The sequence below is a fragment of the Chiloscyllium plagiosum genome, chromosome 42, assembly GCF_004010195.1.
Source record: "Chiloscyllium plagiosum isolate BGI_BamShark_2017 chromosome 42, ASM401019v2, whole genome shotgun sequence".
NCBI classification, from domain to species: Eukaryota; Metazoa; Chordata; class Chondrichthyes; order Orectolobiformes; family Hemiscylliidae; genus Chiloscyllium; species Chiloscyllium plagiosum.
The window spans coordinates 19,081,722-19,101,004 of record NC_057751.1 but is presented as its reverse complement, the minus strand read 5'-3'; the positions used below and the strand labels follow the sequence as shown (position 1 = coordinate 19,101,004).

The 19,283-nt window shown below is 41.6% G+C and overlaps 1 protein-coding gene across 6 annotated transcripts in view; it reads right to left on the bottom strand.

Moving 5' to 3' along the window:
* Positions 1–17,572, bottom strand: part of LOC122543206 (E3 ubiquitin-protein ligase NRDP1) — an 84,464-nt gene extending 66,892 nt beyond the window's left edge. Inside the window, exons 1-5 of one of the 6 annotated variants that reach the window (XM_043681664.1) lie at positions 17,330–17,572; positions 7,161–7,282; positions 4,416–4,687; positions 3,065–3,200; positions 1,006–1,109 (exon numbers count right to left, since the gene is read on the bottom strand). In XM_043681664.1, coding sequence (XP_043537599.1) covers positions 1,006–1,109; positions 3,065–3,200; positions 4,416–4,687; positions 7,161–7,250 — 602 coding nt within the window. In that variant the 5' untranslated portion in view covers positions 7,251–7,282; positions 17,330–17,572. Of the gene's footprint in view, positions 1–1,005; positions 1,110–3,064; positions 3,201–4,415; positions 4,688–7,160; positions 7,283–17,329 lie in introns of those variants that run through there. The other 5 variants (XM_043681666.1, XM_043681665.1, XM_043681667.1 and 2 more) reach the window with 5 other exon arrangements.
* Between the last annotated feature and the right edge of the window lie 1,711 nt (positions 17,573–19,283).

The following is a 19,283-nucleotide window of genomic DNA, read 5'->3' as shown; positions in this document are numbered from 1 at the left end:
TGTTAAAAACATTGCAGCCTCTTTTGTTTTTGCGCACAGCAAGCTCCTGCGAACAGCATTGTGATAATGCCCAGTTAGTTTGTTCATAAACGGTGCTGGCTGAAGGGATAAACATTGACGCCAGGGAGAATACCTCACTTCAAATACTGCTCTTTTAATACCCACCCAAGAGGGCAAACAGGGTCTTGATTTAACATTTCATCTGAAAGATGGCACTTCCAACAGTGCCACACTCCCTCAGTACTGCACCAGGAGTGTTGACCTAGATTTTATGCTAAAGCCTTGCAAATTGAAAAGAAAATGCATTTATATAGCGCATTTTGTGACCTCAGGGCATCCCAAAGCACTTTACAGCCAATGAAGTATTTTGAAGCACGATCACTGGTGTAATATGGGAAATGCAGCTGCCAATTTGCGCACAAACACGATAATGATCGGACAACCCCTTTTGGTGTTGTTGACTAAGGGATAAATATTGGCCAGGGCACTGGGGCAATCTCTCCCTCTCTTCTTCAAAGTAGTACTATGGGATCTTGTGTGTCCATTTGAGCAGATGGATGGGGCCTCAGTACTGCACGAGTGTCATCCTCAATCATATACTACTGAGCCACAGCCAACACCAAAGATGTTACTGGGATATTTAGTGATTGCTTTATACAGGATCATAATTATGCAATGGCAGACGATATTGAAATTGAATTTAAAGAATGGATACAAGTTGAAATAGATCCTGCTTAAGTATCTTAATTTAGCTCAAATACCTCCATTTAAATGCTCTACATTCTGAACTCCTGCAGAAATAGGTCACAGATACAGAACAAGTATATTTAGGAAATTAACTGGAAGACTGTTAGCAGCTTACAAAGCATGGACTGCTTATAATTCTCTAACATCTTAAAGTGGCTGGCTACAAAGCCGCCAAGGTCTGGAAAGAAGCCAATGGTTTCCCTACTTAGTCACAGAACGGCACAAGGCAAAAGGACAAGAAACTGAACAGAAACATACTCTAGGATCTCATTGTACTCAATGGTTTCCTCCAAGTTCTGTAGATTTGGGTTTGCACTGCGGATAGCCCTCATGTACGCTTTCAAAAGTTGAATGTCTCGTTTCTGCAAAGTAAGGAAAACACATACACACAGAATTGATCAATGATCGTCAATAATCTGCCTTTAATCAGATGCTGACGGAGCTGCTGAGTATTGCTAGCTTGTTATTTTAAAGTTTTCTTTAGAGGACATATTTTCACCAAGGAAAATGCCCCAAAACATCAAGATACAGTTTGTCTACAGTCAGAAGCAAGTACGGGTCATTCTGCTATAACACGCGTTTCGTCAAAGCGAATTGGCTGCAATGCAACTGACAAATAAGGGACGTGGCTTCTGAAGTGCAAACTTTTAAAATGTGTGTTGGTTGTAATATGGATTGCATCACCAAAACTAAATACTAATTTTGTTGCACAATTTTTATACAACACAGGTTCACACAAGAATGGAACCGTCACATTATAGAAGAACTACCTGTACACAAAATATTCCAAATATGCCTACACCTTTGTCAATGCTATGAAACACCTCCCACTTACTTCATCTAACCCACTCCATCAATTTCTCTCTATTCTTATCTCCTGTTTTTTTGGGTCGCAGATGTCAGCAGACCCCTAGCATTTTGTCCCAAGGGCTTTATTTATCTGCAAGAAAAAAAGTGACTGCCCATCAAATCAATGCCCATGCACTTGTTTAGTCAAGCTAGTCAGTGATAACAATAGATATCCTTCACTCTCTGTGTCAGGGCAAACTATTAAAACTATAGAACCAAACCTTCCAAGCCTTGATAACTTAGTACGATACAAGGTAGTGCAGTTCTACCCTTCAGAAAGACAATCTTCTTTGCCTGTTTAACAAAGCAGCAGCCCCTAAAGTCTTCAAGATCTCAGACAATTAACCACATACAGTGCCTACAGGTTATAAAGAGAGCAAATTTGCAAGTGAGGTAGCCAGCGGAGCAAGACAGCACAAGAATGGTGGTTTCTAATAAACAGTTCTCATTGAAAAGTGGAAACATTGCGTATCCATAAGAAAAATGGATAAATGAAAACAGATTACAAGATCCTTTTCATTTGGAGGAGAGTTACTGAAATTTCACTTGTAATAATGCAATTTAGTTTGTGCGCATTGTCAATCGTTCCCTCACAAACAAGGCACTGCAGAAAAGACTCACACAGGAGCATGCCACATGCTGCAAAGCATACATTGCTTTTAATGCTCCACTCTGCAAACTTTACAACTCCCTCAGTCACAAATAAACCATATAAAAGAAAAACCAAGCTGACTATAAATACATTTGAGCAGGTTTCTTTTATAATTCCCAATGACTCCTCCTTAGAGGGAGCTTGCTCTGATTTGCTCGAGAGTCAGATTGCGCCCGAAGTGGTTTTGCTCTACAGCTTTAACACTGCACTTCATATCAATGGCCTCACACAAATGTCACAGTGCAGTGTAAATGCAACTTCGACTCCTCAAAGCCAGAACTCACCTCTGTGTGATTAAGTGCAGGAAGGAGTTATGAGCCCCACAGAGCTAAAGGCTAGCACTTGACCATTTTAACTCTGACATACCCAAGTACATGTCCTTCACCAAACAACCCAAATACCTCACAGCACGTTTTGGAATGATCGTGTTTAACAAAACATTTTCAAACAAAAAAAATTATTTCATCATACAATATCATAAGTGAGTAAGTACAGCTGTTCCTGCTAAAAAAAAAAGGAGCATTTAATACCCATCACTACCAACTCTGAAATAGACCTGAACCATTTATCATGAGACATTTGGTGAGTTTTGGCCAATACAAACAATGCCCATTTTAGAGGCAGACCTTTTAAGTGGTGAGGTCTACTCTTTCTAAAAAAAAAATTACTTTTTGCTTCTCCAGGATCACAGTAGAAGGGCATTTACATGGTCAATGATAATGATATTAGCTAGTCCACATGGAAAGTCAGAACCTTGACAGCACCCAGGTCAATGTTTCAGTAGTATTGCTAGGCCATGTGCCAGCAAGTACCCACCTGCTCTGCCAGCTGATGTTTATGCTCTGCTGAAGCCTTCTCCAGTTCTGCAATCTTCCCCTGTTGTTGAAGTACCACTGTGCGAAGGTGTTTGGTACAGTTGTGGTTTGGTAGTTCATCTTTGGGCATTTCTAATCTGAAAAAGGGAGGACAACCAAGGTAAAATAACAGAACAGCAGAACCAATTACTATAGTTTCCCTAAAAACAAAATCTTGTTAATTTTAATCAGCAAAGCAAAAACAAATATGACAGTTAAAATATCTCAATCTTTTGAGGATACTTCCAAGAATCCTCCTTTTCACTCTGGAAATGACTAGGCACCACGCTGCTGAATGAAGGGTGCATGAGAACAGCACAGGTTCACTCAAGTCACAGATTCGCATCTCCTTGAATGGCCAGCTTGTCACTGACAGACACTCTCACCAGCCAGCACGGGTATGATCAGCACATCACTTGTGGAGAAGGGCAAATAAAAGGAGGGCAGGAAATGGGTAGGTCTTCCATGACAACAGACCCTAAATGGATTACAATATTAAGAAAACATCCAGAAGTCAGTTTATATTTACCATATCCCGGAGGCTTTTACTTTCTCTTTATCTTAATTGTGCCTCCTGTACCATGAATCATTCTGAAGCCAAGAGGGCCAAATTAGGGCAGAGAAATTGATCTTTCATGGCTGGGTGGGTTGTGAATGGGAGAAGAGGCAATGTTTTCTGCTTCCAACTACAATGAAATGATCCTTGGAGGAAAGAATAAGCAGAGCTGGACATCAAACAGCTTCAGGATAGGACATGGTAATGATGCTGGTTGATAATTATTGTCTTCCAGGCTCAATGAAGAGTAGTCATTTAGATTAGATTAGATTCCCTACAGTGTGGAAACAGGCCGTTCGGCCCAACCAGTCCACACTGACCCTCCGAAGAGTAACCCACCCAGACCCATTCCCCTCTGACTAAAGCACCTAACACGATGAGCAATTTAAGAACAGTATCAAAAAAAGGTGTACAGCCACCCACAAGAGCTAACACTAGAAGACTAACGAAAGCAAAGTCAAATCACAAAGAAAAGATAAACAACTTTTCTTAACTCCCTGACAGCGGATTTACCAGCACCCTATCCAGGTGACCGTTCATCATACACAAGCCAGATTATCAAAATCTCTAAGCCCTCCCTCAAACAGCCTTTTACCAAGATGACTGGTAGCACCTCACCACTGGGTTTGGGGAAGACAGATAAACTCAACATAAACCAGCAATTGGAACTGGCCCTTTCCTTTGGCTCAGTAAGAACTATGTTCACCTAAAATACAGGTGCATGTACAGTTCTGAAAGCTCGTTGTAAGAAACTCACCCACATCCCTGCTCACAGGTCACGGGTCGCTTCGGATTGTGCTCGCAATCATTGAGGTGAGAGGTCAACTGATCAAGCCGCACCACAGCTGTGCAGCCATAGCTGGCATTGTCGCAGGTGATCTGCAGTTTGGACAGCATGTTCCGCATGATGCGGGGAACGGGTCGAAGGTGGGCTAGAGTAACAACACTGCGATCCACCGGGCAGGTCTGCTGCTGGGAGAACCACTGGGTGATGCAGGCATTACAGAAAGCATGCTCACAGTGTGGTGCCTAGGAGAGAACAGAGGAGACAGCAAATGAACCAGCTAGAGAGAGAGAAAGCGAGCGAGAACAAAAAGAAAACTGCACCAGTCATCTGGGAATCCAATTTGTGGTGACCCCATTTAAGCACGCTCAGGCTCTATTCAATAAAAATCAACTCTGCTTCCACAAGCATGCATGGCTACAAATCAACATGATGTGATCAAGAAATGCATAGATCACCAAGATCAGATTGTACAAACGAAGCTGGATACATTGCCACCTACACAATTTTTTCCCCAAGTATGGAGATGAACACTGGCCAGAGGTGAAGTTCCTTTAATCAAATTCAAGGTTAAAAAGCATTCTGCGGCATTGTCAAGGAGCCAATTTTTATGATGCAGTCAGTATCAAAGTACCATTTTGAGCTCGTCAGTTTCTCCCGTAATCTTTTTAAAAGGTGCCCCATCAAATCTATCACGCATCGTTTCATTGGGATTAAATTCATAAACCAGCGGAAAATCTGTAATATACTCATTGAAAATTACATTTTACAGGACTATATAGTGGGGTGGGGGAAAAGGAGGGGGGGGAAAATCACAGGAGATGACTAAGAACTTTAGAGAGGATGTCCACCACTTTCATCTTCATGCAGTTTTCAGACCAGCATTTATCCAGTTGCGATGATAGGATTAACCCTCTCTCAACCAGCTTAAAAACTTACCTATGCCTCTTAAAACACAAACTCTTTGCCTCCCCTTCTTAGTTCAAATCCGTATCCCAAGACAAGAGATGCAAACCACAAAACAGGTTCTCACGTGGGAACATAATAAAACTTCCTCATTGCACACAAAGGCTTGTTTTCCACATTTCCCCTTCACTCAGTCTGTCACACAGCCAGGTCCAACATGTTTACACAAATTTTGTGCTCTCACAACTGTACTTGGAACTAGTGCTCTTTTCATAGAGGCCAGTTTTAGAAATTTAGCATTTTAAAGTTCTTTATTCCTATCTGGTTGCCATTCTCGGAATCAAAATAACATGGTTATTAATCTGTCACTGCACTAGAAATTCCTGCCATTAATTCTTCTTTCTCCTCTCTGATGCCAGTGCATGCGATTCAAGGAGTGTCAACACATTAAAAGCCATTACAAACTGCCAAAGATCCAAACGAGCTTGTTGCATGCAACAAAAATCAAATCAAACGTAGTGCCAATTCACACAGTGGGACAAGATACAGGAGCTTATTCTGAAACACTGCCTTCAGTCAAAGTCCATTATGTATTGCTCCTCTCTGCTGATGCAATACTAGCTCCCTCCCCCAACTAATTTCAGTATATAAATCACCCAGTTAGCCAATAAAAGATTCACACTTACCACACTCCCCTAAAATCACTGGAAAGCAGGGTAGGAAATAAGCAGATGAGAGAGATCGCTTTCTTACAAATAAACAAAGTTGGATTGAAATCATACAATTCATAACACAAGGAAAAGCAGGAGTAGGCAACCAGGCTCAAGGGAGTACCAGCAAGCAATTTCATTGCACAGCTAATCCCAGCTCTAGTCTCACATAACAAAGATGCACTTCCAGGAGGTGAAGAGGGGGAGGGAGAGCAGGAACTCTATTTCCCCCTTTCCTACGTAAGGAGCAGAGACAAAATGGAGGACCTCTGCTATTGCCCAAGAACAGGGAGGTTGTTGGTCCGTATGGCTCATTTATCCAATTAATAAGCAACTCAACGAGTCTTATGCCTGGAATGCATCATGGCTGTCACTATTCAGTAAGCATTTGTATGTACAAATGTCCTCCAGAACTGGTTTTGGTTGCCAGAGAGAAGCTGTCCTATCTACAATCCAGTTCTGTCTATGTGCTTAAAAAGTTAAACTCTCTTTTCTCTCCTCTGATGCTGACCAAACTAAATGTGCATTTTGAGCAACAGCAATTTCTCCCTTTCCCTCAGGTTTCTTACATGTTCAAGTCTTGGAACTGGACAGCCACTTGATTCTCAGAATCATGACTGCCATTTAAAACTCAAAAGACTTTATCTGGCTCTGCAATTTATGAAGCATTCTGTTAATCTCTTGACCTTGCAGCTTTCTGGTGCAGTACAGCTGCAGTCATTCCAACCCTGCATCAACAGATCACTCACCCAAGGAGGTCTGATGGACAGGATTTCTTGTTCTCAGCCCAAACTCCCATCAAGACCTTTTGCCCTGAACCCAATGTCAAACTCACGAAGAAATACAAGAAGCATTCAGATAACATGGTTAGGTGAGCCAGCATGAACCAAATATTGTGATTCGGACAGCGCTCCTTGAAAAACCTGGTGTTATTTTCTCCCCTTAAAACAAAGGCACTTGCACAATGAGGCACAGTTGTGAGCACCCCCGCCCACTCCGAGAGTTGCAAGTTAAGATACTTTGGAGCTTTGAACACCAAGACCATTTGGGATCCCTCTGCACAACCGACTCCACCACCCTAAATTAACATTAGCTTACTCACTTGTACAGGTTCTTCCAAAACCCAACTACAAATCGGGCAAATCAAATCTTCATCCACCTCGCCCTGAAACCGATTGACGTCGTACCCCATGGCTCATAATGCAACAGCCTCAGGAGTTTCTGCTAAAAAGAAAATGGTGGATTTATTTGCAATAAGTAATATTGCCTGGGATAAACAGGTTGATCAGTAAAGACAAAATGATATGCATTAAACGTGCAAAAATGTCAACTGTAAACATACAATGAAGTACATCAAAAGCTTTACACTTGGTGTTCGTTTCCCACTTGGGTAGTTGAAGTTACTTCAAAATAAAAAGAATCAGAAGTCACAAATGACTAACTGGATCAGGTACAGTAACTTCAAACAGATCTGCCACAGTGCATCCATCTTAAAATCTTGTACAACACACCAACTGCATAAACACGTAACTTTGCTCATTCCCTTGCCATTTCTCTTTTCTACTCCCACCAAAAGACTCTGATTTCCCTTGCCACACCCCTCCCTCCATCTACAGAAGCCCAGTTAAGGTTTCCGACACTCCACTGCATAGATTAAAACTGCATTAGGAGTTCCTTACCATTTCAGACAACTTTTTTTGGAAAGCACAACGTTTACAGACAAGGCTCTTTTCAAAACATTAACTTGCAGTCCTGTAAAAACTCCCGGACGCAATACTGATCTCTCCAGCCAAACAACAGAAGACGGAGGATAAATGGGAGCAGAATGCAGCTTTAACGTAGTACAGCAGTGAGCCGCACAATGGTGCACATCCGTTATTTTAATGGCATCAGATATCCTGGATTGGAAGCAAGCCAACACGTAGAGATGAATTTGGGCAAAGTAAACATTTTCCCAATTCTTCCCGGCTGTGCTGCAATAACACAAAGCCTTGTTTCTCCAACTGCCTTCCACAAGGAAAAGCTTCAGTCTGTTTTGAGTGAAACAATGGGAGAGGTTCACAACAACTACAGAATAAAAAAAGAATGCCATCATATTCCCTTGGGTTATAAAAGGAAAACGGTGCTAAAAAACATTCACCATGCGTCATCTCCTCTCAAGTTGTACTTGGAAACCCTATTAGAAGAGCCAGAGCATGTTCAGTGTCAACAGATTAGATTAGATTACTTACAGTGTGGAAACAGGCCCTTCGGCCCAACAAGTCCACACCGCCCCGCCGAAGCGCAACCCACCCATACCCCTACATTTACCCCTTACCTAACACTACGGGCAATTTAGCATGGCCAATTCACCTGGCCTGCACATCTTTGGACTGTGGGAGGAAAACGGAGCACCCGGAGGAAACCCACGCAGACACGGGGAGAACGTGCAAACTCCACACAGTCAGTCGCCTGAGGCGGGAATTGAACCCGGGTCTCTGGCGCTGTGAAGCAGCAGTGCTAACCACTGTGCCACCGTGCCGCCCACGGCTAACAGCTTCTCTATCTTGTTAGCTTTTTAAAAGTTTATACACAATCTGTTTTTCTTTCTTTTGGGAGGTATACATAAAAAAAAAGATCATTATTAGTTACTTGATAAGATAATAAGTCTTCCCCAATGTCAATCAGGAAAAGGTATCACCTTGTCAAAAAGTCATTCAGCCCATTAAATCCATGCTAGTTCTCTGCAGAGCAGTCCAGTCAGCCCCGCTCCCTTGCTCTAGCCCTGTGGTGAAGTTTACTTCCTGCTAGTACTTATCCGATTCATTTGTCTGTACCGGTCATAATCCTCAACACTTCCATCAGGATACCAGTCAATCTGCTTCACTCCAGACAGAACCAGCCCAGCTTCTCTGACTTAACCTTATTGCTAAAGTCCCTCATCACTGGAACTGTACTGGTAAGTCTCCTGAGCACCCTCACATGGGCTTTCCCATCCAGAAACCTTGTTTCATGGGGATTTCATGTTGCAGGTTACTTCAACCAAAGAAGTGAGAACTACCTTTCAATTTTAGCTTTTTTGACAGCACCTTCCAAACCAGCTACCTCTACCATCTAGACAGACAAGGGCAGCAGACACATGGGAATAACACCAGTTGCAAGGTCCCCTCCAAATCACCCTGACTAAGAACTATTAAAAAAAAAAAAAAAATTCGGCCCTTCCTTAACTGTTGCCGAGTCGAAATTCTGGACTTCTTCCTGCCAACAGCATTGTGGAACTGCAGCATCTCATTACCATCTTCAAGGCCAATTCGGGTTTGGCAATAAATGCTGGCCCATCCAGTAAGACTCTTGTGCAGAAAGTAGATTTTTATCAATATTAAAGATTGAAATAGCTTTCCTGAGCCAAGGTAGAAGCATCTAACTTTGGGTGAGAACATAGTCAAGTACAACTGAATTCAGCTAGGGAGAGGTGGTTGAGCAAGCTCCCTTCTCTGAAATATAAATGACCTTCAGGAATTGAACAGCCCCCTTATACATTCCCCATCTGATGTATAGATGACTCCAGCTTCTTTCAATGATTCTCAAATGTCTTCCAACAGTGGCCTAGCAAGCAGCTCTGCTGTGTCAGTAACCAAGCGAGAAAAGTTAAGTATGTGACATGCAATGAATGCAGCTTGGTGAAGTCACCCCCATTCAGATACGCAGTTCAGCTATTTGGTCTCAAATCTCCTGCATCCTGAACTTGACCGGGTCTCAATTTAACATCTCATCTGAAGGTCATTACCTTCAATAATGCAGCAGCAGGGGTGGAAGATTCCATGCTTAAATCAATACATTACTTGCACACTCTTCACAATGCTAACCAGCAACCCCACAGAAACAAAGACCAGTCCAGAGTGATTTAGTCAACAGCATCTTAAAACAGGAAGACACTGAACATGAATATATTCATCTGAAGCACTATTTACTTTGACACCACGCAAGAATTAAAAAAAACTTTCCTGCATCCATCCAATTCCTGAACACTACTCCACATCAGGGGTTACCAATCTGGCTCAGAGAAAAAGGATCAGTTTCACAGAATAGGCACATTGATTCACCTTTAAAAGGGATCATACTGGGGGAAGAAGTGTATAGGGGGGGGAAAATTTTCAAAACTAGCAGCACAGCTCACCATTCATCCCACCATCAGATTTTCTGACATAGCTATCCAGTTCCACTCCCAGCCCCCCCCTTCTCTCCTCTCTCAATTCTCTGATTACTGACCCACCTGCCACAAGAAATAGTTTCTCTCTCTCTCTCGCACTCTCTTCCCCACCAACCTCCACCTCTACTGAAATCCTGCATAAAATTTTGTACACCTCTATTTTAACATTTCCCAGCTAAAAAGGAGAACAGTTTCCCAGTCTTGCCATTTCCCTCCCTGCCCATCCCATCCAGCCCAGTCTGAGTGCTAACTGGAACAGGGAGAACAGACACAAGTGACAGCCTCAAAAGCACCAGACCACACACACAACCAATATTTAGCATTAATAGAAACTGACAAATACAGCTTAGTAACTAGCAGAAAATTAAACAGCTTTCTCAGGACCTTGGTGACACAGTAAAAGGCAATCACTATGTCCATTCCACAAAACGAAAAAGGAAACAACATTTCAGACTGAAAGATATAAACAGCTTACGTGATTCACAAGTGGAAAATGAGAGACTAAATAAGCTCCAGCCGGCACACAGCACCCTCAAGAGACTGTCCACTCCCATACAATTACAGATTTGTCACCCTCAGCCCAAAGCATTCTATCCTCTTCCCACAAGTTAAAGGAAGCTAATCCCACATGCTGCACTTAAGAGCTATGGATCTTTTACATATTGAGAGGGAAAAACCATCATAAAAAGGGCCAAAGGCATCCAGTTATTCTTTGGAAACTGTACAAGTTCATATTACTTTTAGACTGCCTAAAGTGCTGTATTCTACACAACAAAGATATTATGCAATGCTTCCAGAACCAGCTCAGCTGCATCCTTGCCAAGATTACCAACATTTTTCTGAATGTGCAATTTCTATTTTTATAAGTGGGAGTCCATTCCTACAGCAAGCTACATTCAGGCTATAGGACACACAACAGTGGTCACTTCAAACAGGAAGGCCGAGCAAGGTGACGCGAGAACTGCTTGGCTTAGGACAAAAGAGAAAGGAGTGAAGAAACTGTTGAACAGCAAACCTCACGGCATCAGAAAGCACAATACTCCAGTCTCCCTTACAGAACAGTCCTGTTAAATCAGTGATGGATTTTTAATGTTACATACAAGCTGCCATTTCTCCACATTAATGGTAATGTTCGTGTCTCAAGCAACTTTTTGAATTGACACCTTTAACAGTCACCTAAAGACAGGATTGGACAAGCTTTGTCCAACTTTAGAACATTAATCTCCCCCCCCCTTTACTTACTCGCACACAAGGATCCCACTTCGGTTCTTACAGGATTTGCTTCCTCCTGAATCCAAAGTCCTCCCTTCACCCTTTGTCCTCCCTTCACCCTCCTGAAAATCATCTTGATCAAGGAAACTCTGCTTGTCGGACTTCTCCAATCTTAAGACTTCTATCTTTGTTAGCTCATAAATCAAGATTCCTTTGTTAAAACTATTTGTCACATTTTTGTAAGTTACGTCAAGTGTATCTGCATCACATTCTCTTGGAAGCTTCAATATCCTCTCTATAGTGGACAATGCTGCACTGTTAAAATGCAAATAGGTACATTATAAATCTCTTATTTTTCCCCCTTGATTCTATAATCAATGATAAAAACTAAAATTCTAACAGCAGTGATCCAATTAATTTCCAAAGAAGAATTACTGATGTTTCTTCAACTAAATACGTCACTCATACTGAATTCCATCTGCCAGCCCATCACTTATCAATTTTCTTGGAATTTGTATGGATAGTATACCTCCTTATTTGGGCATAATCTGTAAATTCTGATACCACTCCCTCAAGACTTACGTCCAAATCTTGACAGACAGTGAACAGGAGCGAACGGAACCCCGAGGGACACCACCACCTGCTTTCAACCACACCAAAGAATTCCTGCCGTCTTATCTCTTGCAGAAACAAACAAAAACATCCAGTTTGCTGTTCTCAAACTTCCATACATCTTAAGCTTCTCTAGTAATCCTGCATGTGAAATCCTGTTAAAAGGCTTGCCATAAAGGGTCCGCCAACTACCCACCTCACTTCACACCCTTGACTATCCTATCATATCTGCTACCTCCTCAAAGTGGGTTTCACAAAGTTTCTCAAGCAGATGCATCCACACACTTCACTTCCAACAACCCAAACTGAATTTCCCCTCTCCAACCCAAAAGAGGAATGTGCCATAGCCCAGCATCCCAACCACTGGACCAACATGATCAAGGTGAATCATTTCCTCATAGTCATGTTGTTTACAAATTAGAGAGTCAGGGATGATTATATGCAAAAGCATGGGTGAAATATTGTACAGTATTTCCAGATAATATATTATTTCACAAAGTCTGATATCACTGGCACATGAGGGGTGATGCAGTGTTGCAGATAGTAAAAGGACAGTTAGCTGAGGGAGAACGAGGTTGCTATGGTTCTTCCTCACTATAAAAGTCCGTACACCACCCTCTCAACCTTACCATCTATACCAGCTGTGTTTGGGACTATCTCTATTGTCCCAAACACAGAAAGCAAGCTCTGACCAATTTAGTTTATCTCTTGCCACTCTCACCCATATGCTACTCAAGTCTGCTCTGGAAAATAACTCAAAAAAAAAATGATGGCAATTCTGGATTTGGGCAATGCTCTCACCGCAGTTTGACAAAAACAAAGATTTGCCTCTACATTTGCTGTCCTCATTGCCAATAAGACACGACCACTTTCACCATGGTCCTTTCCCCAGTACAGTCCCTATCTCCATTTTCAAAAAGATTAATGGGATGTTGATATGCACACATGCATCCAAACTTTGCTGCCCATTGGTTCTGATGAAAATTAATCTTTAAATAAATGAAGATGGACTGCTATATGTTACCAGAATTTAGTTTTTATTTCCCATTTTTATACAAAAAACAAACAGAAGAATTCCAGAATTATCAGGAGATACAGGACCACTGGAGCACCAGTCGCAAATTATTGTTTTTTTTTATTATTATGGGGGGGGGATGCAATATATAACAAAGAAAAATCAGACAAATGAAAAGCAACCAAACATGTTTCAGAGAACAGAGATGAGAAAAAGAAAACGGCACAAGATACAATTAGTGAAAGACACACTTGTCAAACAGTGAGGCTGCACAACAAGCTGGAGTCTTAGAATGGAAAACTGGAAGGGGGGGGGGGGCACTCAGAAGATGGATGTGCAGAACCTGGGGAGAAAAAAAAAGATAGAAAGGGATACATTCGTGGATCACAATTAGTTGTCAGTTGCTTACTTTCAAATTTTCTCTCACACTACATCAATGTTTGCAACATCGGCAAAACGATCTCCTCTTGTGGTTCATTGTCAAAGCTAGTAATAAATTTAATAATTTATTCTCCAAAGGAACATTATTTGGATGATGTCAACTGGTTTGTGCGACAGGAGAGTTTTACTACACTAACCAATCATGAATGGTTCAATGCTGGATGAAGGAGGATAGCACAGGCATGTTAGTACAATGCTTACTCTTTCCCCTTAATAGAAATAGTAATTTGCCAGTAACTAGTATTTTAAAAATAAACACCATAGTGGCTGCTTGGTCTCTAAACAGAATCAACAAGATTTATGTATTTAAAATTAAATGCCAAGCTTCTAGACAGGGAATAGTTCACACACAGGTAAGGTTAATCAAATCCTTAACAAGGAGAACCCTGGAACTGAGAAGTTATAACCATCAGGAAAGACAGATCAGGCGGAGGCTCTTTTCTCTAGAAACAAAGATAGGGGCCAGATCGAGACCTTTTAAATTATGAAGGGGTTCTCCAGGGTAAACGTAGAGAAGATGCTTCCACAAAACAAGAGGACCATCCATCTGAAACAAACAGACAGGGAATTCAGGAGAAATCTTTTGCCATTGGAGTGATGAGCATATGGAACTTGCTCTCACATGGGATAGGTGAAGATAATACCAAAGAAATATTTAATGATGGGAACTGGACAAGGATGAGGGAGAAAGGAATAGAAAGATATGGTGATGGAGGGAGAGGAATTCAAATGGAACAAGCCTCTGTGCATCATACAGATGAATGGTCTATTTCTGTGCTAAGTAGTTCTTTTGTTCTTTTCCTAAAATAAAAAAAACTGGCTCAAAAGCAGAGTTTTTTTTAAAAATAAAAAAAAAATTAACTTATTTCAACCTGTTTGGATATATTATGATACACATTCATAGCCATTACATTCTGGGGCGAGACTCGAACCTGGACTTTCCTGTACAGAGGTAGGGACACAAATACCGAACCACATGACTCGTTTTTCCACGGTCTCTTTACATTTACATTAGCAAATTGCTTCCAGTTAACCGCTCCCACATTCAACACATTTATATTGCAGTCTGCAACAGCTAAATCCACTTTCCATAGTAACTGGACATTTGTCGAGGCCAGCATTAACAAAGTGAAACTGTGACCTCGAACGAACATTCTGACAAGAGGAAACTGGCACCTCCTCTCCTGCCTACACAAAACCTCACGTGCAAACACTGGTTCCAATGGTACAAATATTTTGTTTCCTAGAGTCCAGCCATGCTATCAGCATTACATCCTGAATGTAAACAGGCTTTTAATTAATCAGTGTTCAGAGATGGGAATTTCCTGGAGCTTGAGTCCTGAGTGTGAGACTGAGCTGAAGGGAGCAGGAAAAGTGATGATGAACAGGGAATGACAGTAGGAGTAGCCTCTGTGATGGAGAGCACCCGGGTTTTATATGCAAGTGAGGGTCAAACCAAAAAGGGACTGACTCAGCCCAATAGTAGGGAGGGGGGAGGGGGGGCAGTGCCCAAGAGGCCCTGAATGGCAGCTGCGAACTTCCCAACATCATCATCATCCAAGACTTGAGAGCCCAAAGTCAGTGAACGACGAGGTAACAATGGAACTGGGCATCTTCGTATATACACAGACGTAGAACTCAGGACTACAAATTATATCACAAAAAGGGAAATCACAGAGTTGAACAAGAGGCCAAAGGATAAATCCTCAAGGGAGTGTGGAGGCAATGCTGTGAAACTGGAAGAAATGTCACTGCTGGGAAGGTACTAGTTCCACTAGAACAGACAGGAATGGAACAATGCAAGGACAGTTCCAAGGAGCTGGGCAACATTTAGTACTGCAGAAGTTAATTATATCAAGCATTGTTGAAAAGTCAAAAGATAAGGCATAATGGTCACAAGAGGATAAAATGTGATTTTGACAAGACTCAATTAGTGCTCCAGGAAGGGAAAAAGCCAGACTGAATACGCTCAGAGCTACAAGAGAGATAAGAGTTTGTGATAAGTTTGAGGTGCTTGAACAGGAAAGCAATATTGAAATGAAAGCAAAGTACAACAGATACTGGATATCAGAAATAAAAACTAGTGAAGAACCTCAGCAGATCTGGCAGCATCTGTACAAAGAGAAACAGAGTTAATGTCAAATCCAGTAAGACTCTCCTTTAGAATCAGAACATTAACTGTTTCTTTCTCAACAGAAGCTGCCAAACCTGCTGACTTCGTCCAGCATTCTGTTTTTCTAAAAGCAATGTTGGAGATAGGACAGCAGTCAGAAGACAGATTACTGAGCTTCGCCTTTTTTTTGACAGCAAGATGTTGTTGAAGATGGTAGACTTGATGAGGGGAGGAACAGGATCTAAGGTTGAAGGAGCTAGTGAAAATATCGGGAAGCATACGGTAGGAGGAGAAAAGAAAATGAAGGAGCATGAAAATACCCCATAGTCTTGTAGCTGTATCAACAGGTCAAATAGAACCAAGCTCCACTAAAATATGTGGAAACAAGTAAATGTTAAATTCGTATGCATTACATTTTTCCTTCACAAAGCACTCAATTACAGGACAGCAACTGTATAATAATCATCTAGATCATTCTTCATATACATATGCTGAGATATTTATTCCATCTCATGAACAAATTTAGTCACCTGTTCACACATAGTCACAGTATGACTCAGTTTCTTCCAAAAATACATGGTCATCTGCCAAGAACAAATACAGCACTAACCAATTTACTGTTTTTGTAAAGCTACAGAATGCCAATGAGGTCAGAACAGTCATACTACAAATACTCAAAAATAAAACTGGAGTCAATGATGATTAGACAGAGAATAGAATGACAAAGTCTCACACAATGTTATTATGGCATCAACCATAATATTAGAATATTAAAACCAGAATATTAAAACAAGCCACTAGAAATGAAATGAGATGCCATTATAAATCAATAATAACAAGGGGGTCTTACAGCATAGTGGTAGAATCTCTAGAGGGTACAGGTTCAATTCTCACTTGTGCAGGAGGTAGATCATAATATGCCTAAACTGGTTGATTAAAAATAATTTCCACAATAAAGATATATAGTTTAAAATAAGTGAATTAAAAATTGTTGGAATATATGGCAGACAACTATTCTCTAACCCACCATTACCACACCTATTTGTTTGTTACATGCTAATTTTTGAATCACATCATAATAGTGAGTTTCTCCCTTTTAGTAGCGGATTAACCAAAGCTATCGAGATACAATTTAACGATAATACCTCAAAAGCATCTTATCCTACCTCACCAACATTCTCTCCCTAGGAAAACTTATTAAAATGATAAATATTAAAATTCTTCCAGAACTACGAGGTTTGATTAAACTCCTTGCCCATAAATCACCTTCTGTTAGTGAAATTAATCTCAAGGAGCTCCTGAACGGAGACAAAGATCGCTGAGCATTTACAGTATTTAACTAACCACCAGATTGACAGATACATGTACATAGCAACAGAGAAATGCTGAAATTTTAAACATTCGAGAAAAAGACAGATGCAAAGATAGCTGAACAATCAGGAGAAAAAAAAAGAGAAAACCCCATTTTATTCAGGAACGTTTGGTGAACAAATCAAGTTATGGCTGAGGTCCACACCGATACCAAAGATCCTGAAATTCAGCCTAAGCCGTAACATGACACTTTATTTTCAGGCTCCGTTCCAGTTCATTACTAGGCCCGATATCAGACCGCGGTCTCTCCTGCCGCCCACAGCACCCTGGCCCCGTCCATTCACAGCATCCTTCTCGCGCCCACACGGTTGAACTTACTAGCGATCTGTCAGCAGGTGAAAAGCCACAAACCCCAGTCGTATGAATAATTCGTAATTTTATTTGAAGATTTCCTTACATCGTATACCACAACCTTTCAACGTCATCCTCCACTCTAGCTTTTAAACAGGGAAAGCCTCCGAAGCAGCGCCTCCGATGATCGACACATAGGCTGATCAATCCTGACACAGGGATTCAGGCTGCTGTTCCAATGGACCAATGGAAATGCAGAAACTGATATCTGATTCCGCCTGTCACTGGTCGATTAACAAATCAGACCTTCGCTTCGGGGGCGTTCTTAAATGACTGACATCAGTATTGACCCAATTGGATTAAAGCTCAGGACAATTGACATCTCAACGCACTAATTGTACGACAGACCCTGGTTCAGCGCCCAATCTCAGGCAGTCGAGGGAGGGATTAACACGTTCAACCTTTTAACGACCTGTGGGTTTCTATGGGACCGCCAGGCGAGGGCCGACGTCATTCTGATTGACGTCGCACTTCACTACTCATTACCACGCATCAGGGCGATTCATGGGGCGGGGCATGTGGTGTCATCACTGTATAGTTTCAGTCAGAGTTTCAGTCAATTTGGCAATCTGACTTCATGATGAAATTTTCTCAAAACTCGCTATGAAATAAGTGCCCATATGTGACACACGTTGGAGACAGACAGTTCCACCACTACATCTGTAGACCACTCGGCAAAGCATTGATCCAACATTTGATTCTCCACACGCTAATGAGAATGATGCAACTTACAATGTATTGTCTTAATGATTGACAAGTATTTCGAACTCAGATGCAACGGCTTGCAAGAAGGTCTCTTTAAAACAGCTATTTATATAGCACCACAGAAATATCTCAAGGCACTTTTCATGGGGACGTTATAAAACCTGGGCACTGAGTTACGTTTAGGACAAATGGTCAAAGGTTTGGTCAAAGAGGTAGGTTTTAAATAAAGATATTTTAATTGGGAGAACACAAGAACCGGAATTAGAGGAGGGATGGTGCTGGTGGAGGTTATAGAGATTAGAAGGAGGGATTTGAACACATGGATTAAAATGTTAAAGTGAAGATGTTGCTTGATTGTGAGCCAATGTCAGCTAGAAAGCACAGAATGATAAGGGAACAGGATTTCTTTAGGACCGGATCATGTGTATCCTACGACTTTGTGGAAAGTAGGGGAGTGATTGCTGGGCCATGGAGGAGGTGCTGGAAGACTGGAGGTTGCCTGACGTGGTGCCACTATTTAAGAAAGGTAGTAAGGAAAAGCCAGGGAACCAAAGACCGGTGAGCCTGACATCGGCGGTGTGCAAGTTGTTGAAAGGAGTCCAGAGGGACAGGATTTATATGTATTTCAAAAGGCAAGAACTGATTAGGGATAGATGGCTTTGTGCATGGGAAATCATGTCTCACTAACTTGATTGAGTTTTTTGAAGAAGTAACGAAGAGGGTTGATGAGGTCTGGGCAGCGAACATGATCTATATGGACTTCAGTAAGATATTCAACAAGGTTCCTCGTGGTAGACTGGTTAGCAAGGTGAGATCACATGGAATACAGGGAGAACTAGCCATTTGGATACAGAACTGGCCCGAAGGTAGAAGACAGAGAGTGGTGGTGGAGGGTTGCTTTTCAGACTGGAGGCCTGTGACCAGTTCTGTATCACAAGGATCGGTGCTGGGTCCACTGCTTTTTTGTCATTTATATCAATGATTTGGATGTGAACATAGAAGATCTGGTTAGTAAGTTTGCAGATGACACCAAAATTGGAGATGTTATGGACAGCAAAGAAGATTACCTCTTGATCAGTTGGGCCTATTCAGATATCCATCCAGATGCCTTTTAAATGTTGTAATTGTATAGCCTCCACTACTTCCTCTGGAAGTTCATTCCATACACGTACCACCCTGTGTGAAAACATTCTAAATATTTCCCTCTCACCTTAAA